This window comes from Musa acuminata, chromosome BXJ1-8 (genome assembly GCF_036884655.1).
Source record: "Musa acuminata AAA Group cultivar baxijiao chromosome BXJ1-8, Cavendish_Baxijiao_AAA, whole genome shotgun sequence".
Classification (NCBI taxonomy): domain Eukaryota; kingdom Viridiplantae; phylum Streptophyta; class Magnoliopsida; order Zingiberales; family Musaceae; genus Musa; species Musa acuminata.
In genome coordinates this window covers 46,130,939-46,149,624 of record NC_088334.1, presented here as the reverse complement: position 1 = coordinate 46,149,624, position 18,686 = coordinate 46,130,939, and the positions used below count along the sequence as shown (strand labels likewise).

The 18,686-nt window shown below is 38.1% G+C and overlaps 3 protein-coding genes and 1 pseudogene across 5 annotated transcripts; 3 read left to right on the top strand and 1 right to left on the bottom strand.

Moving 5' to 3' along the window:
- Positions 1-299: 299 nt before the first annotated feature.
- LOC135587062 (biotin carboxylase 1, chloroplastic) lies at positions 300-10,765 on the top strand. 2 transcript variants are annotated; one of them, XM_065080230.1, is made up of 17 exons: positions 300-431; positions 565-621; positions 1,704-2,038; positions 2,218-2,359; positions 3,171-3,269; positions 3,402-3,458; positions 4,540-4,611; positions 6,103-6,192; positions 6,913-6,972; positions 7,958-8,143; positions 8,229-8,321; positions 8,400-8,481; positions 8,626-8,732; positions 8,859-8,934; positions 10,236-10,282; positions 10,419-10,481; positions 10,557-10,765. In XM_065080230.1, the coding sequence occupies exons 2-17, from the start codon at positions 580-582 to the stop codon at positions 10,611-10,613; spliced, it is 1,608 nt and encodes a 535-aa protein (XP_064936302.1). In that variant the 5' UTR covers positions 300-431; positions 565-579; the 3' UTR covers positions 10,614-10,765. The 2 variants fall into 2 exon arrangements, with proteins under 2 accessions (XP_064936302.1, XP_064936303.1); XM_065080231.1 differs by lacking the exon at positions 300-431 and having other exon boundaries at positions 605-621; positions 1,751-2,038; positions 10,557-10,697.
- A 245-nt stretch (positions 10,766-11,010) lies between these two features.
- LOC135588222 (large ribosomal subunit protein uL11x-like) lies at positions 11,011-11,716 on the top strand (annotated as a pseudogene).
- A 66-nt stretch (positions 11,717-11,782) lies between these two features.
- Positions 11,783-12,655, bottom strand: LOC135588221 (molybdopterin synthase catalytic subunit-like). The gene has a single exon (XM_065080233.1). It carries the CDS (start codon positions 12,506-12,508, stop codon positions 11,930-11,932), a length of 579 nt encoding a protein of 192 aa, XP_064936305.1. The 5' UTR covers positions 12,509-12,655; the 3' UTR covers positions 11,783-11,929.
- Positions 12,656-13,159: 504 nt separating this feature from the next.
- On the top strand, positions 13,160-17,798 carry LOC103996346 (ranBP2-type zinc finger protein At1g67325). Of its 2 annotated transcripts, none has more exons than XM_065080232.1 (10): positions 13,160-13,294; positions 14,093-14,138; positions 14,229-14,344; positions 14,866-15,139; positions 15,630-15,700; positions 15,913-15,964; positions 16,049-16,158; positions 16,650-16,680; positions 16,953-17,101; positions 17,532-17,798. In XM_065080232.1, the coding sequence occupies exons 1-10, from the start codon at positions 13,286-13,288 to the stop codon at positions 17,541-17,543; spliced, it is 870 nt and encodes a 289-aa protein (XP_064936304.1). In that variant the 5' UTR covers positions 13,160-13,285; the 3' UTR covers positions 17,544-17,798. The 2 variants fall into 2 exon arrangements, with proteins under 2 accessions (XP_064936304.1, XP_009415531.2); XM_009417256.3 differs by having other exon boundaries at positions 13,163-13,294; positions 17,296-17,798.
- The last annotated feature ends 888 nt before the right edge of the window (positions 17,799-18,686 follow it).

Genomic DNA, 18,686 nt, shown 5'->3' with positions numbered 1-18,686 from the left:
ATCAACAACAATTGGCTTGATAAAACCTGCTTATTGACAATTGTTAATACCCAGAAACCGGATTGAGAATAGACGGATTCGGATCTTTTAACCCTCCGCATCACCTCCATCTCATCGACCTTTTCTCCCCGGTTATCGTCACGAGCGAGACACGTGAGAGTCGCCCATTAGTTCGGAAGTTGGATGCGGAGTCGGGAAGGACTCAACGAACCCGTACCCGACCCAATCATCAGCGATTCGTTTGATAAAACCCATACAACATAAACCGGATCAAGAATTAAAACAACGGATTCGGATCTTCCAAGCCTCCGCATCACCTCGATCTCATCGACCTTCCCTCGCCGCATCACGATATCTCTCTGCTGCTCCACTCCGATCCCATCGCCTTCTCTTCCCCGAATCCTCTCCCGTCCTTCATCCTCTGTTTTCAGGTAATTTCGCTCTCCGGAGCTGCCCTTTCCTCCGAGCTTGTCGCGGTTGTGAACCGATCGAACTTTCTTCTTTTTCTCCGGTTCGAATTTGGAGTGGATTTCCTTTCATTTTGCTTCTTGTTCGTGATTGCAGGGTTTCGGGTTGATCATGGATTCCATTTCCGTCTGCAAGCCTGCATTCAAAACTCCTGTAAGTTACTGATTACTTTGTGTTCTATTTTCTCTGTCGTCGTCATTCAGCCGTTAGATTGAAGTAAAATATGAGTGCTGGTTGAATGATCTTTAGTAATGGATATAATGTTTATTTTATTTGAGGATTCGTGATCCAGATCACTAATGGTAGTCGTTCTAACAAATGGAGCGTATCTTTTCTTATTATGATCGGCCACTTCTCTATTGGTGCGGATTATAGTAGTCATTATATCAAATTGATGATCAGTATTGAGCTCTAAAACTCGCCTTTTAATATCATATCCAAGAAAATATCGTCTGTGGGAAGTAGTTACATGGTTTTGAGCTGCTTTGAGCTCCTTGATCTAGGGGTCATTTGGTTTTTCTTGCATTTTTGAGTTATCTAAGCCATTCCATCGAAGTGATTAATAAATTTCATGGTGAATATGCATATAAGACATATAGATAGGTTTGTCATAAACCAAGCGATGAAGTATGAGAGTTATTGACAGTGTGCAGGGGGATTTTATTTCTAAGAAAAATAGATGGTTAATGATCCAAATTAACAATTGTGAGGTGTCTGTGATTGAATGATTTAACTTGAAAACAAGGCATCTGTTACTTCTAAAAACTACTCCTTGGTGACTAGGACTAACAGGCTTTGCATTCCTTGGAATTTGTTCATGATTATTTGATCATGCTAGGAAAAACCTTGTTTTTAATCAGGTCAAGTATCTCTCTGGTTTTATGACCAACCCTGGTTGCTGCATTTTATGCAGATTGGAAGTGCAACTCTTCATAGGTTCTGTAATTGCTGGAGCTGTATCATGGAAGTAGGATTTTCACGAGGATAGCAAAATAATTGTTATCTCAAAATATATAAATTATTTCAGTTCATGGGTCCTAATAAAAACTCATTCTATCCCCTTTGTTCATTTACTATTTCTTCTTCAAATATCTCCAGGGTGCAATTCATGGTTGTCTTATGACTCTTATCAAATGAAGTTGAATGCACCTTTCCTATATGTGATGCTGTCACTATTCGCAGTATTTTTGGCTTATTCATTTTGATGCGTAAGTTTGTGATATTTTTGTCAATAGGGTTTGTTATTGAGACCTGCTGGAGGGATAAAAGGCTTGCAGTGCAGCTTTATTGTAGGATATTCTCCAAACTTCTGCAAAGTATGTACTCCCAAAAAAATGACTAACCATATGACTTGGAGATCAAAAAATCATGGAGGAGCTCTTAATACGACTTGCCAGAATAGGAAGATTCTTGTGGCAAATAGAGGAGAAATTGCAGTCAGGGTGATCCGAACTGCACATGAAATGGGAATACCTTGTGTAGCTGTGCACTCTACAATAGATCGGGATGCTCTTCATGTGCAGCTTGCAGATGAGGCAGTCTGCATTGGTGAAGCACCAAGCAGTCAGTCGTAAGTGCTGCCTTTTCTTGTTACTTTTGATTAACACACGATTTTGTTAAAACAAGTCATAGAAGTACTAATTAAAACAACCACTACTTGTGCATTCTTGAATTTTAGCTGCTTATTTGGTTCAAAGAGAATGTTTCTACAGATGTTTATTTATGTGTGTGTTCTTGCATTTTTGACAGGTACTTGTTCATTCCAAATGTTTTATCTGCTGCCGTTAGTCGTAAATGTACCATGTTGCATCCTGGTTATGGCTTCCTAGCTGAGAATGCTGGTTTTGTTGACATATGCAAAGAGCATGGAATAAATTTTATTGGGCCCAATGTAAGCAGTTTTTACACTGATACCTGGAGTCATGAATTTATGATTTAGACATTTGATGAAAATTTTAATATAAATATGTTGACTTCTGATTAAAAGTTTTAATATAAAGTATGTATTTTCTTGTCTCCTATGCATTTCAAAAGGCCATCATAATTTCTTTTCTTTTATCTGATATTCGGTGTTCCAACGATGCTTCAAACTTGAGAGTGTTAACTTTGCTTTTCTTACAAGATTTGATACTCTTGGCATGCACCCTTGTTATCTTAAGTTCATTGGTGGTGTTATGCAGTCTTAGTTTGATATGAAGATTCTCTAAATATCCATTGAATGATCAATGTACTTTTCATTATCTCCACTGCTTATAAAGAACTTTAAAATTTTTTTTGCTCCTTGTTATGGTGCTCAGACAAATTAAATAGGTGAGGAATGTGTCTCTGACTTAAATACTTTTTCGGGTGTTAGATTCCTTTCTGTTTGTATTATTAAGTCATTTCAAAGTCAAGCTACAGAGCATCTAAAATAGTACACTTTGATACATTTGTTTATTATTTCGATAAAAAGGTACCTAGAGGTATAAGTAGTACTTAAGGATGCAAATTTAGAAAACAGTGTTTATACATGGGAACTTATTTGCCCAATAACCCTACATCTTTTAGTTGATTGAGCGCACAAGGTTAATCACCTAATCCAACCAATGGATGTAGAACTCAACTTGCAGATCAATTTATTGTAAAATCATATACATATGTGGTATTTTTGCTATTGCATGGCATGAACTCATGAGAGTAATCTGCTTTTAATCCTTTGCCAGCCTGACAGCATTCGAGTAATGGGTGATAAATCTACAGCTAGGGAAACAATGAAGAAAGCAGGTGTCCCTACCGTACCTGGAAGCGATGGACTCTTGCAGGTAAAGAAAGACTTCCTTCGGACATCCATTTTCTTTACAAATGGCATGGATTGTATCATCTTCAGAATTTGGTTTACTCACATATCATGCTTGATTCCATGCTCTAATGGCTAAAATTTTTGTTATTTATAGTCAACAGAGGAGGCAGTGAAGCTTGCCCATGAAATTGGCTTTCCTATCATGATCAAGGTACATATTTCTTTTCTGAGATGGATTGATGTCACCATGGATTTACGTTACTAGTCCTTTATCTCTATTATTACTCAGGATATACTTACAGATTCTTTATGCTACCTTAAAGAAAACCCCTTTTTTTTTTTAATAAAACCATGCATCTTAAGATTTATACTGTTTAAGAAAGAATCAGAGAAAAGAAGTTTACAAAAAAGATTATTTTCTTCATGTCACGGTTTTGAAGTTTACAACTTCACAATTTACACTGCATCGTGGATTATGGATTTGACTCACCAATTATTTTGATGTTATTATTCCAACAAACTGATTTCATGAGTTTATTATGGTCACAAATTGCCTAAGTACTTTGATCAAATGAGTGTTGGTATTTGTAGTTTATCATAATCCCGTCAAAAGCTTGAAGCCTGATATTTAAATTTTCTGATAAAAGCCTAGGGAGTTTTCTTTGGCATGGATGATGCAGAGGAATGGTGAAACGGATTTCTATGCATGTTGAGGACAATGTACATCAATAGTTACTCTTACTGAGAAGATGATACTGGCTCTTCCTCTTTTTTGCTGTTTTCATGAAAACTGTAGCAATTGTCTGAACAAGAGAAACTCAAAACTTTATTCTTGAGAAAAAGAGAAAAATGATACTCAAATAGGTTTAGTACAACAGTTCATGGGAATTGTTCACTAAGAAATTTCCAAATTGGACCTGGTCCTGTATTGCTTTTTGGCATGTTGTTTATATTTTAAGTTGTTTATGACAGAGTGTTTTAATTTTCTTATCAACCATTTCTCTTATATCAACTAATTGTTTGGTACCCATGCTGTTGCTACTGCTATAGAGTTTCTCTCAACTTCCCCTGAGCTAATTTTTGGGTCAAGATTTTCATATTAGATAAGTTGATAATCTGTCTACATTGATTCTTAGGCTCGTTCGTGACATCCAATGCATCCTCCTCTGGTTTCGTTGCTTACAATTCTTATATCTGGAGTCATAAAGTTGCCAAAACTTTTTAGATTGAATTAACTTGGCTTTTGGAACATCTGATTTGGTTTCCTTTATATTCTTCCCTCTTTCTTTTAGGCAACTGCTGGTGGTGGAGGGCGTGGAATGCGTCTAGCCAAAGAACCTGAAGAGTTTGTGAAGTTGCTACAGGTAAGCTATATGCCCAATTTCTACTGCCTAACGCTATGACTTATTTATGCCCTTTTTCAAGGTCACCATTTTGGCAAAGGGGCGTGAAGTGGTTTGAGTTCTTATGCTACCTAGGAAGGAATTACCTGTTTTTCAAAATTCAACTTTAACCGAAAAATGTGTTTTATCTAGTTAGTAGCCCTTGTATATGTTGTTCTGTGATCTCCTTGACACACTCCACATTAATGTAAACCAGATGGCACATGTTCTCTGAGGACTGGTTGATTTGTACAAGTGCATGTGTATTCGGGTGCATGTGCTTTGTTTGATACTGTCCAGCAAACTCTAATTCAATTGCTTGTCCTTTTGCATGTTGTAGTAAGTGCTAGCTATGAAAGCAATATCTGTAACTGAATAGGTGGATAAATTTGTCATCATCTTCAGATATAACAGAACAATAATTTAATGGTCACCTTGGTAATGTGTGGGTTATTCCATCATTTGTTATCCTCCATGTAGATTTAGATGCATCCTACTCTCGACATAGCACAGATTGTAGTTTAGTATTAGGTGAGTATAGCTGGGTCCTTTGAGTCTTAGTTAGGTTAGATTGAGTCATTTTTATGTCTTTTTTTCAGATTTTTTTTACTTTTACAAATTTCAATTTTTTTCTATTAGAAGATTGAGGCTTTGTTAGATTGTGATCTAGTTTGATTTTCTGTGTGGTGTTAAGTTAATCTGAATTTTTTAATCTAATTAAGTTTGTATGTTGGATGAATCTGGTCAAATCATTTTGTTTCCTGTGTATGTTTAATTTGGGTAAAATTTTGGCATGTTTATGTTCAGTATGTTAAACATAGGAGTCCAAGCTCAGTTAAAATAGAGTCTTGCGGCAGTAAGTTACTGCTCATGAGTAGTGTAGCTGCTACAGTAACATGATCTTTCTGGAGTCCTAGGGAGGAGCAACGGTTTCCTTCTGCAGATGGATCAGATGGGCCTCTTAATCTTGCTGTCAAGTACTGTCAAAAATTCCTATTTGAACTTATTAACTAATCCCATTCTTTTACAGTTGAATATGACTAGAAAGCAGAAACTCCAGAATATCTGAATTTTTTCTGAAAAGATTATATTGCACTTTCTTTTATTTAGAACTTTTTTTGTTAAAGGAGCTTCAATATGGAACAGTTAAAATATGTGAAATATGAGATTAGTTAAAATACTGAGCCATCTATATTCAGACACTTTGGATTTCTATTAAGGTAAAGAATATATTTAGGAAGTTCTGGTATAAAGGCCAAAATTATCCTCTGAAGCTACAACGAATCCATTAACTGATGATTCCATGTGGATCATGGTTTTCAATTATAGCTTCCACTTGGACAATGATAAATTATAGTTCCAGTATCTTGAGAATTCTGTTTCTACATAATTATTCTGTTTGAATCATTCTTGGTTTTGGAACACGATCACTACCACAGTTGCACTTTAAACAGTACTATCTCTTATATGCAGCAAGCTAAGAGTGAGGCAGCAGCTGCATTTGGAAATGATGGGGTTTATTTGGAGAAGTATATCCAGAATCCAAGGCACATCGAGTTTCAGGTAAAGCCTCCATGTTTATGGTATAAATAGTAAGACACTGGCAAACTGAGAGAAATATTCATTATTTCTATATGCTTAAACTAAGCTTGCTTAATTATATGCTAAAATTCAAGGCATTAGATTTTAGTTTGCTAACTATGTTTTTCAAGTTCAACATCTTGACTGGATTGGGACATTATTTTGCAATTTATTAATCTATCTTGAATTTTTATGAAAGAAATAATATTAATTAAAATAAAGTTGTTTCAGCCACTGTAATAAATTATGACAAATAATTGAATTTATCAGAAACTTTCTTGTGTAATGCATTCCTAGTTACAATTGAATTTCAATTTAATATGGCAAGATCGAAGGTCTGGAATTTGCTGAAATTGTAATGACATTCTGTATAATTATTATAAGGTGACGGATGGATTAGTGAATATGAAAGACCAATGTGACGCTATTGTTCATTATATTTCATGAACACTAACTATATCTCTTAGTATATCTTTTCTCATTCTTCATTCTCTTAAATGATGTCATAAATCCATGATACCACATTTCGGTATCACCATGATTATTTGTTTCTAAATCAATTACTTCCTTGTATTGATACAGCATGTGTAAGTGAGCATGACAAATAATGCCTTACAGAAAGTTCACCCAAATATTCATCAACTTTAGCATGATTGATACTGCACGTGTATCGGTATTACTATTTCTTTTGTGTCATTATAGGTTCTTGCAGACAAATTTGGAAATGTTGTGCATTTTGGAGAGCGTGATTGCAGCATTCAGGTACTTAAATATATGTTCTGTTTTCAACGCAATTTTATAGTTAATCTGTGTTGTTAACTACCTGGGTGCTCCCTAGTTAGCTAACTGGATCAGAGTTTTCTGGCTTTATATAAAGATCTGTGTTGTTTTAACTACCTTGAACTGTCAAAATTAATCTCTTTTAACAATTCATTTTGCTATATTTGTTTATTTGTAAGTGCTTTTATGAAATTTAACTACTATATCTAGAGGCACTTTAATCTGAATGAACAGCTACCCTACCAGCACAGCTTGCAGTAATCATTCCGTCATTTGGTTTATCTTTTCACATTAAGTTGCTACTGTATGATCAAGTTATTACGTTTTAGGGTTCTTTCTATCCTATTGTCTGTGCTCCTGGAACTTTCTATCTTGCTGAATCTAGACCTGTATGAACTCCAATTATTGATCTTGTACAATGTATACTTGTTACGGTGAAGGGGCCAAAAGGATGAAACATATGGCTGTATGTTTTCTTACTTTATCTAGTGAGATTTTTTTCAGTAATAATTAGTGTTTTGACATTTGCAACATTTCCTAACTGTGTCATATGTAAAATATTTTCTGATTAAATTTTTTGTGCTTTTAGATGAGTTTGCAATTGTTTGTTGTTTGATCAAAATCATAATTGATTTTGGGAGCTATTCTGGCTGCTAAATACAAACACAGAAAATTAATTGAAAAGGACAATATCATGTTGAGTTTTTCATGAATTGAATAGAATTGACATCTCGAGTGGCAAATACTGTGTTATCATTGTCAACCACTGATGTCTTGATTGACCACTTAACATATTTGGATTCTTTATGCCCAAGTAAAATTTTGATTTTGTTATTCTTTAATCCCTAAAATGCTAAAATGCTGTTTATCGACCCTGAAGTACAAGATTTTTCTTTAAGAAGAACAAATAGCCAGAGAAAAACACCTGAGAATTAATCTCATCATGTGAACTGAAATGATTTGACAGAGAAGAAATCAGAAGCTTCTCGAGGAAGCTCCTTCACCTGCTCTGACACCAGAACTACGGAAAGCTATGGGTGATGCAGCTGTAGCAGCTGCTTCATCTATAGGTTACATTGGTGTTGGAACTGTTGAATTTCTCTTGGATGAAGGAGGTTCTTTCTACTTCATGGAGATGAACACCAGGATTCAGGTATTGATGGTTGTTATGGCTAATGTTCGCTTTTAAAACTTGGAAAGTTGCTTTATGCTTTAAGAAAAGTTCGGATGGAAACCAGGTAGAACATCCTGTCACGGAAATGATTTCTTCAACTGATTTGATCGAGGAACAAATTCGAGTGGCTCTTGGAGAGCAGCTGACCTACAAACAGGTGAAAAGGATGTTTTACAATTTATTTTAGTAATTGATTCTATTGGGCCTATAACCTTTGTTAATGTCCAATCAACAGGAAGATATTGTTCTTAGGGGACATTCAATTGAGTGTCGCATTAATGCAGAAGATGCTTTCAAAGGATTTCGTCCTGGGCCTGGTATTCTCTGTTCTTTAATCTTAATGAATAGTTTCTAGCAGCAATATCCCCTAATAATACGAGTTTATAAAATCTTTGATTTGTGTCTTCAAGTTTTATCGTAAGTGTTCTATTCAAGGTTCTTTTATTTTCCTGTACATGCAGGGAAAATAACCTCATACTTGCCATCTGGAGGTCCCTTTGTGAGAATGGATAGTCATGTTTACCCAGGCTATGTGGTTCCTCCAAGCTATGACTCTCTACTTGGAAAGGTGCCTTTGTTGATTTATTCCTTGCTATTTAGTATGTTACAGATGATCATGTCATTTGCTGTTCTGTTATGAGGTTGCCCTAACCAATCATATCTTTCTGAACTATTTTTGTCCACTTATGTTTAGCTTATCGTTTGGGCACCAACCAGAGAGAAAGCAATAGAAAGAATGAAAAGAGCCCTGGATGACACTGTTATCACAGGTTGGTGAGCTATTAATGGCACTGTGAATCATAAAACTTAGGATATTATTTTTGGTAGTTACTTTTGTCATGTGACAACACTGACACTGTCATACATACATATGGAGGAGTACATGGCATCATACTTATCTCTTTGCATCTGTGTGTCATCTCCTGCATTCATTTCAAACACTACACTTTTATGCAAAATTGCATGTATCCCTCCAAAATGTATTTGCCCCTTCAAATTTATGTTGAGTGTGTATGGATATATATCAAGGTTTGTTGTATCGTGGCAACCGCCTGGTATAGGTGGCATATACCTATCTGACAAGAGATTGGTATGGGCGATACATACTAATATGTTGGTACATCCCATCGTATCATATGTCGGTATGTCGGTACATATCATACCGATGATTGGTCGGTACACTTGTTTGGATTGGTAAGATGAACCATGATATATATAACCTTTCAAGACTTAAATACTTGCAAATATACTATTGTAGTAAATCATGGTCAATTGAAGACTAGCATAATGACACTGAAACTCCAAAGCAAATACCTTTCAAAAATATTGCATATACATCCCTCCAAATTTGTATTTTCCCTTTTTATTTAAGTTAGGAAAAAAGAGTCAAATTATCAGTGAGAAATGATAAGGGACATCTTAGGTATTTAAAAGTTTTGTTACATTTTCAAACTTGTTAATAACAATGGGTGGTAGAGGTTAACCTAAGTTTTTATTGGATGGATGCTATCAAAAGCGGCATATTTGAAGGATTTAGTATTTGGAGGAATATATATGCTACATTAAAATATAGGGAGCCAACATGTTTTTCACAAACCTTGAAATGATAATGTGTAAAATACCTTTCATAATGTTATGAGGGTGGATAATATATATGCTACATTAAATTACCCTTTTTGGCGATCTTTTAACATGCCAACAATTCTTCCCTTGTTAATTACATTAAATATTTAACATTTGCTTGCCACTTTTGGCTTGTTTTGCTTTCTGTAAAGGATTTGATGGAAGAGGCAAATACCTGAGTTTGCTATACCTTTATTTAAGTTGCATTATAGAAGTAAAAAGTGTCTTTTCATATGATACACAAAATCTGAACCTTCTTTTTCTTATAGAATAGGTTGTATGATTCTTTAAATAACTATGAGCACTGAAGAGTTTATTTTCTAAAAGCAGCCCACTTGCATATGCTTTATGTGATAAATTTACAAATTATGCTAGTTGATTTGTCATATAGGATGCTTTGTTCTAAACATGTTTCCAACAACTGATTATTAGTATCTTATCTGGACAGGGGTTCCCACCACAATTGAGTACCATAAGCTAATTCTTGATGTCGAGGTATTAAATTCCTGTTTGCTGAAGGCTTTTCTTTTGTTCAATAATTCCCAAAGATTCTTACTTGCAACGAGAAAATTATGCTGAGAAATTCTTGGTTCCTGACTTTTCTCATCTATGCATGTTTATGGAAACACAGGACTTCAGAAACGGAAAGGTGGACACTGCATTCATACCCAAGCATGAGAATGAGTTGGCTGCAGTGAGTATCTGTGCCACTTCTAATTCCTGAGATGCATCTATGTGATGAGAGTTGAACCATTTTCTTTCAATGCAGCCCCATAAAATGATCCTGTCTGCAGCAGAAAAGGAGCTTTCTGTATTGAGCAATTAAACTCATTTCTGGTGCACACATTCTCACTGGTAGAAGATTTTGTCACCAGAATAACCATTTGATCGTCTCTTCAAGCTTCTACCAAGAATTTGCGAGGCATTCTGCCTTCGAGGTATTTTAATCAAAATAACTTGCAAATTTGTGTCGGCATAGTATCAGCTGTAGATTTTTATCGGGGGTTCTGTCAGCTGACTAAAAGCAGATGCGGATTTGATTCTCCGATCCGCATCCGATTTGTTTTCAATCAAACGCGGACCGGTCTTGTAGCACCAAATTGAACCGGTTTTATTAGTAGATTTGGATCGGTCCGCCAAAAGGATGACGATGTATCGTCTCTGAGCAGGCGTCGTCCGAAAAGGCCAACCCTAAATTCTTGCCGTCGCAAGCGGCCGCCGAGATGCCGCCTAAGTTCGATTCGACCCAGGTCGTCGATGCCTACGTTCGCATGACGCGTGGCGAGGTGGTTGACGCCGGCTCCCTCGCGCCCAAGATCGGGCCCCTGAGGCTCTCCCCGAAGAAAGTCGGAGAGGACATCGCCAACGAGACGGCGAAGGAGTGGAAGGGCCTCCGCATTACCGTCAAGCTCACCGTCCAGAACCGGCAGGCCAAGGTCACCGTCGACCCCTCGTAATGAAGGCCCTCAAGGAACCGCAAGAGGACCAAGAACATCAAGCACAACGGCAACATCTCCCTTGACGACGTCGTCGAGATCGCCAGGGTCATGCGCCCCAGGTCCATGGCCAAGGACCTCGCCGGCACCGTCAAGAAGATCCTCGGCACCTGCGTCTCCGTCGCCTGCACCGTCGACGGGAAGGACCCCAAGGATCTCCAGACAGAGATCTCCGGCAGCGACGTGGAGGTGCCGCTCGAGTGACACCAGGTTCCACTTGCATCCCCATCATTTTGCTTCAAGTTCTTCCCTTTCTTGCTGTTTCATGAGACTATATGGTTTCTGGATGCAGTTTAATTGCAGTGCAGTATCATCGTCGATTCTTCGTCTGGTTACAAACGGTAACATTTCAATCGAAATGCCACCTTTTTCTAGCAAATGATGCTTTTCTGTTGTTGATTTGATTTATGCTAGGAAGTAAATCTAGAATTCTACAAGTTTAATGTTTGAAGCCTTATAGTGTAAATGCTGCTTCATTCTCGTCAGCTCACTTGGAACATTCATAACATCTAATGTTGATTTCAAAGGCAGACTCGCTGTGTTTACAGAGACGAGAAGGGATTTTATTTGATTGACAAATCATTAAAATGATGAAAGCCAACTCAAAACGAGCCCGATGTGTTCACCGCCTGCCGTTGAATCCACATCAAACGGCTGATATCTTGCCATCCGTTGCTGCCTCATCCACCCTCACCTTGCTCCCGCAGCAGCACGCCGCCTTCTTCCGCTCCGGGACCGGGCCGACGGCCGCCTCCCTCCTCTCCAAGAACTCCCGGTTCTCCTTCCACACCTCCCCGTTGTCGTACACCTCCTTCTTCCATATCGGCACCGACGCCTTCACCTCGTCGATGACGTAGCGGCACGCCTCCATCGCCTCCGCCCGGTGCACCGCTGACGCCGCCACGAACACGCTCGCCTCCCCCACGCCCACCGTACCCAGGCGGTGCGCCACCGCCACGCGGAGGACCGGCCAGGCCGCGCGGGCCTCCGCGCACACGGCCGCCAGCCGCCGCGCCGCCATCGGCACGTACGCCTCGTACCGGAGCTCCACCACGCGCTTCCCCTCGAAGGTGTCGCGCGTCGTGCCCTCGAAGGTGGCGATGGCCCCCGCCGCCGGGTCGCGCACGTAGTCAACGTACCTGGCCAGGTCGATCGGGCCGGAAGACGGCTCCAGGATCTCGATGAGGTCCTTCTCCTCCGCCTCTACCTTCTCCTCCTCTGCCATGGGGAATCTGCAAGTGGTAGAGTCGGTCTCTTATCTGGACCGAAATCGCACCCGGTTCTTTGTTTCGTACGATTGGTTAGGGTTAGGTATCGGCCGACTAAGATAAAAATGGGAGCTACATCCACCGTTCATTGCCGCAGCTGCCTCAACCCGACATCCTTCCTCCACGAAGGCGGGCCACGAGGAAGAGGGAAGCAGCGGATGGCCATGCGATCTCTGCGTTTGCGCATCTTAAAGCATGTGAGAAGAAAATATACGTTTTGATAGAGATACTTTATGATTATATCATAAAAAATAGGAGAATACGAAAAAAAATTAAAGCCCTTATCCACGTGTCTACGGTTGAAGATTGATGTCCTGTGTTATTCACGTCACAAATATATATATATATATATATATATATTTGTTATCATACCATTTTTTGTAACTCTATCCAATAATAATTTTAATTAATTCAAATCATCCACATTTATGACTCCCACATAAATTCGTGTTATAAGTTTCTGAGATATCATAAAATGATGTGTGTGGAGAAATGAACTGTCTTTCATGATAATGATGACACCTGGCATCATTTTTGTAAAAGGAGGTATTTACAGGAAAAAAAAGGGCTTATTTAGAAAAAGCCAAATATGTTGGGCCTTTGGCGAAAAATTCCCCGAGAGAGAAAAAGCCCCATCTCGGCCGTCACAAAGACCAATTACAGAGCACACCCGCAAAAGGAACCCTAAAAGCCTCTTCCTTTCTCGCCGGGAACGAAACCCTCGAGTCGCAAGAATGTCTCAGGTATTCCTCTCCTCATCTCTTGGTTTATAGTTTCACCGATTTGTTTTGATGGATTGTTTGCCCGTTGGATCGTGTCCGGTCCTTGATCTGTCGCAACTCCTCGTTGATGTGGTCAAATGAATCTTCTCCTTCAGATTTCTGTTTCACTAAGTAATCGTCTGTAGATTCCGGTCTTATTGCTTACTATCGTATTATGGTTTCCCTATTAGATCGTTTCCAGATGATCCGTCGTCTGTTCGTGAAGTGTTCAGAGTCTGATCATAAGCTAATATCTGTTCCTTCGTCTGTTCGTGACGATTCTCGGATGTTGCTAAACTTTAATTTAGGATAAACTCGTTTTAATCGAAGTTTTATCAGTTTAGTAGTATCAGAGTCTTCAACATATGCTTATTTCTATGTTTAATGTCCAGTAAATAGCTTAAACCTTTCTTTTCTGTAACTCTTTTTGCTGTTTTCATTATATATTGTCGCACAATTTAGCACATCAATTAAAATAGTGGCGGCAGCTTATGAGGAATCTTTGAATCCATCATTATCATCATTATTCCTCCTCGTATTGAATAGGCTACGATTTAGCTTTAGCGATTTCATTTGTATCCGAATGAGTACCCTCAAAAGCCGCCACTATTTTCAGAAGAAATCCAGCAATAGAACTATGGTAATGTGTGTGCTGTTAATTTGCAGGTTCTTTGATACCAAATTGAGGCTACTTAGATGATTCACTATGAGTGATATATAGTACTTAGTTTTGTATATGACAGCTCACTATCCTGCCACTTTATGTGCTTTGTTCTGCAGGTGGATAATCGAAGCTCATCTGCTGGCAAGCGGGCCAGAACTGATGGTATGAACAGACTTTTATATGATCATCATTTATTATGTTTATTGCCCACTGAAGAAAATCGGGGATCAATATAATGATTTTCTTCAAAAGGTGGCCGCCGAGAAGATGATTGGACATGCCCTAGCTGCGGAAATGTTAATTTCTCATTCAGAACCACATGCAATATGCGGAACTGTGCTCAGTCAAGGCCTGCAGATCATAATGGAGTAAGTCTTGCCTGAGGTTCAATGGATCTAGATCTTTTTAACTCATAACAATTAAATGTGTTTTCAAAGGATATAATGAGGTTAGTGCATCATGCATGTTTAAATGCATTACTTTTTTTATGTATTTTTTCCCCCCTTGAAGAAGAATGAAGAAGGTAAGAGGGGTTTGGGGGTTGAGATGGGTCTGCTGCAGCACTATTGGATGCCCGGTTGTGTATGCTCTTTTGCAAACTTGAATTCGTTGGTATGCTTAGACAACTGTGCAAGAGGTCATCATGATGCTTTTTTTTTTTTTTCATATTTTCTTTTATTGGCTCTCTCTTCATTTTGTTGGTCACTTTCATAAAGCTTAAGGCTTATGTTTTGTTTTTTCCTTTTTGATAAGCTCTGGGCATGTAAAAGATGTTCACTGACATTGCCGGAACTGAAACAATAATTCTTCAGTCACAATTCTGTTTTCCTCCTTTTGATGGGTAGAATCTGTATTTTCATACTTATGTGCTAGTATTGTTATTGTCCAGAAGTCTGCACCGAAGCCTATGCAAGCTCCACCCCCTTACTCCTCTGCAGCTGGCTATATGGGTTATGGTACTCCATCTTCAATGTATCTTCGTGCTCCACCATACGGGTCTTCCTTTTTTAATGGTCCAGCACTGCCTCCTTATGATATACCTTTCTCTGGAGGCTCTGCTTATCATTATGAGTATGGCAGTCGCCTTTCTATTGGGAGTCCATATGGACCATTCCATATGTCTGGACCTCCACCTTATTCTAGTGGATCTATGATGGGAACAGGTAGTGACCTTTGCCTATGCAATTATTTTTTTTCAAAGTAAGCCAGTAACTTTTACCATTCATTTTTCCGATGATCCTGACAATGTTTTCTGATAGGAACACATTTTGTCAAATTGCAAGTTTTATTATATACACAAATTTTAGCAAGTTGGAAAGCCTATTACACTTACCGTTGGGTGGTTTAAAGATCTACATTAATCTAGACAAGTTTTCATGGAATAATGAGTCATTTACTTAATGAGTGAATCATGGAAATTTCTTTTGAACAAGTGTTGTTGAGAATTACAATTTCATATCATGGATGTTCAAGGCCTCCAATTTTCTTCAATTTGGAGATGGGATATCAATTGGTGTTTGTTTTTCTTAATTATTATTATTTTTGACTCTAGTCAAATGACTAGAAGCCTGTTGATACCGAATTTGATGTTCTTTTTCACTTCCTTTATCTATGCCAGTTTAATGTCTGTTCTAACTTTTTCTTATTTATTAGGTGGTATGTATGGTATGCCTCCTATGGTGGATAGATATGGCTTGGGTATGCCTATGGATCATGGTGCAATGGTAAGTTCTATCAAAGGAAGCTTTTATACCTCATGGTTTAGTTGTATATATATGTATTTATGTATTTATGTGTGTGTGTGTGTGTGTGTGTGTGTGTTATCCTAAGAATGCCTTAATTGATATTTTCGACCCATCACCTTCTTAAGACTTGCAAAGTTGTTTATATTTCCTGTAAATTCACAACTCTATAATGTCCGCTGAAAATTCTGCAGGGAGCCAGGTCTGGAGCATATTCTGATGAAAGTTCTCAAAACAAGAACACAGGTTCTTGTTCTGATATTTTGATTTTCAAGTGAATTATTGAGATAATTACCAAGGTTTTATCTCTTTATTTTTCATATGCTACAGGTGAAGGACGTGAGAATGATTGGACATGCCCTAATTGTGGCAACAATAATTTCTCTTTTCGAACTGTTTGTAACATGAGGAAGTGCAACACTCCAAGACCTGGAAGCCAGGTTTGAGTACATTGGATTTCAGTCCCTTTTCTCTGGATGAAATACTTGTTGTTGTGTGTTTTAGCCGTATGATGTGCTTTTTGTACTTGAATGTGCTAGCTTTTATCAACAATCATCACTGCTGCGCATGTTTGAATGCTGTTACGTGTATTCGCTTTTTTGTAATTTCCCTATCTCATCATTTGTCATCATATAACTGTTCTCTCACTCTCTCTCTCTCACTCTCTCTCTCTCACAGACACACACATGTGCAGTTTTTTTTATAATATAATATAATATACTGAAGCAATTTTTTTTGTATCTGGATTGTGATGGAATACCAATATACTATCAGGAAACACTTGAAGTTTTTTCACTCGTGCCAATTTCAAGCTCCTTGCTTCCTGTTTTTCCCCTTTCTCCTTGTGAATGCTTGTACTTCTTGCTTTATGCTCAGATCTATAATAAATGCTAACCTTTACTGACCTTTATTTTTCTCAACTGTTGTGCAGGGCTCAAAATCAGAGAATTCAAAAAGTTCCAGTAAGTCCAATTCTCTTTGTGCCTTTTGAGCATACATCACGGGTCTTTTTGAACATATTGTAAACCAAAAAAATGCTTTTAAAAAATTATCTGTGGTATTGGATTGTCTTTATTATCACCTTATTCTTAATGTTGATGCATGATGAGGAGAATAACATCTGGGCTTCTTTGGTTCATGCCCTTCACTGGCTAATCCTCTTTGTCCTGACATCTTGGTTTGAGCTTTCCATCAGCAGCACTTTGGTTTAATTGTTTTTTTGCCTATACTGCAGAACCAAAAATGCCAGAGGGCAGCTGGAAGTGCGAAAAGTGTAACAACATAAATTATCCGTTCCGTACCAAGTGTAACCGGCAGAACTGTGGTGCAGAAAAACCATCTCACTCAATATCTCATGGGTTGACATCCAGTGAGGATGATCAGGTTCGTTATTGTAAACACATGTACTTATGCTTGTTTCTTATGTTGGGTTTGAGTAGTAATTATTGTGAATATAAAGTACAGAAAAAAGTTCCTTGTATTCTTTTACAAGATATCAGTATTCCTAAAAATTCCACTTTAGCTTCTCTTGCCATATTTTCTATCATGCATTGATACAATATGTGGTTATGTTACAGTGAGTCCTAGGACTGTTGTGAGGGTCAAGAAGGTTCAAAGTCGTCGTCAGCGTCGCACGGTTGGTTGTTTGTGGTCAGTCATGTGTCCTATAGTTGCAGCCATCAATGAGTTTCTCCATCTTCATGTGATCTAAGTTGAGTCAGTGTCGCAAGGTTAAGTTATATGCATCTGGTATCTTGGCTTATACTGGTTCTCTATGCATCTCTTTCACGGAAATGTTCAAATGTTTGGCCAGGTCCAGTTGTGATGGTACTTGCAGGTTGGTTCTGTTGGTTGCTGTTTCGTCATGAAGACTTTTATGTAGTAGTTCAGTTGTGTTTATTTGTTTCTTAGATCATCAAGCAACTGTTATACACTATGTGGATGGTCTCCTTGGTTTCACTATCTTATTTGGAGTCATGGTCTTGGTCTTAATTAGATTTGTGATATGTATGTACCTTGAAAGATGATCCTTCTGAGGGCTTCTACCTTCCAGAATCTAAGATCAAGTTAGTTTTGCTTATTTATTTATTTCTCATTCTCTTCCATCTTGGTGTATCTGGAGAGTTCAGTTCCGGTGATAGAGGGTGGTGGCATTCAGTCGTCTGTCGGATGTCGAACTTTTTGAATCGTCTTGTCTACACTGCTTCTTCTCTAAAGAACGCTGGCCCTTCAGTATGTAATCATGCCATGTAAACCATCTCATTTCCTAATCATTGTATGAATTGCATTTTCCTTCAAACTTTCTTTCTTTAATCTTCGCACCCATGCAATGAGCTAAGTTTTGTTGTTTTTGGCCCATTTATTCACTGTACTATTCATTCATTCATTCATTAGCCATTACAGCCGTTTTTAGAAACAACAAAGAACTTGGGACACTGTTAGATGTCGTGCCAAGAATATTTTGTGTAGGCTGGTGCTTTCACCTCTACCATTTGGCCCAAGAACACCTGGCGATCAATTGAATTTGCCTTTATTTTCTCAGCAATATATGTTGGAATAATTATAAACTGTTCGTAAGCATTTGTTAATTGTGGATTAAGTACTGTCCATTGTTTCTATCACTCATTATTCCAAACCTTGTTCTGAAGATAAATTGCAGGTTTAGTTTATAACCCATTAATCCCCCCCCTTTTTTTTTTCATCGCAAACCTCGGTCAGCTTAAACAGTTAAGGTATATACAAAATTCATATGTTATTTTCCTCTTTTTTTTGTTTGAGAGGAATAAAAGATGTACATCTTGCTGCAATTCCTGTACTATTTGTTATGCATATTATATCCACAGAGAACGGATATGGGCAAAAGATCAAAGCTAATACCGTAGCCATCCGGAAGAATCATATCATATTCCTTTGATTTGATAAACGTACCACCAAATCGAAGCTTATCCCCAAATTATCAGATGCTTAT

Bases quoted from the DNA above. Each gene is read 5' to 3' on its own strand.
- LOC135587062 (XM_065080230.1), top strand. From the start codon at position 580: ATGGATTCCATTTCCGTCTGCAAGCCTGCATTCAAAACTCCT. The intron at 2,039-2,217 runs GTAAGTGCTGCC...CATTTTTGACAG, and splicing joins GAAGCACCAAGCAGTCAGTC to GTACTTGTTCATTCCAAATG. The intron at 8,144-8,228 runs GTATTGATGGTT...GATGGAAACCAG, and splicing joins AGATGAACACCAGGATTCAG to GTAGAACATCCTGTCACGGA.
- LOC135588221 (XM_065080233.1), bottom strand. From the start codon at position 12,508: ATGGCAGAGGAGGAGAAGGTAGAGGCGGAGGAGAAGGACCTCATCGAG.
- LOC103996346 (XM_065080232.1), top strand. The intron at 14,345-14,865 runs GTAAGTCTTGCC...GTTATTGTCCAG, and splicing joins GGCCTGCAGATCATAATGGA to AAGTCTGCACCGAAGCCTAT. The intron at 15,965-16,048 runs GTTCTTGTTCTG...CATATGCTACAG, and splicing joins TTCTCAAAACAAGAACACAG to GTGAAGGACGTGAGAATGAT.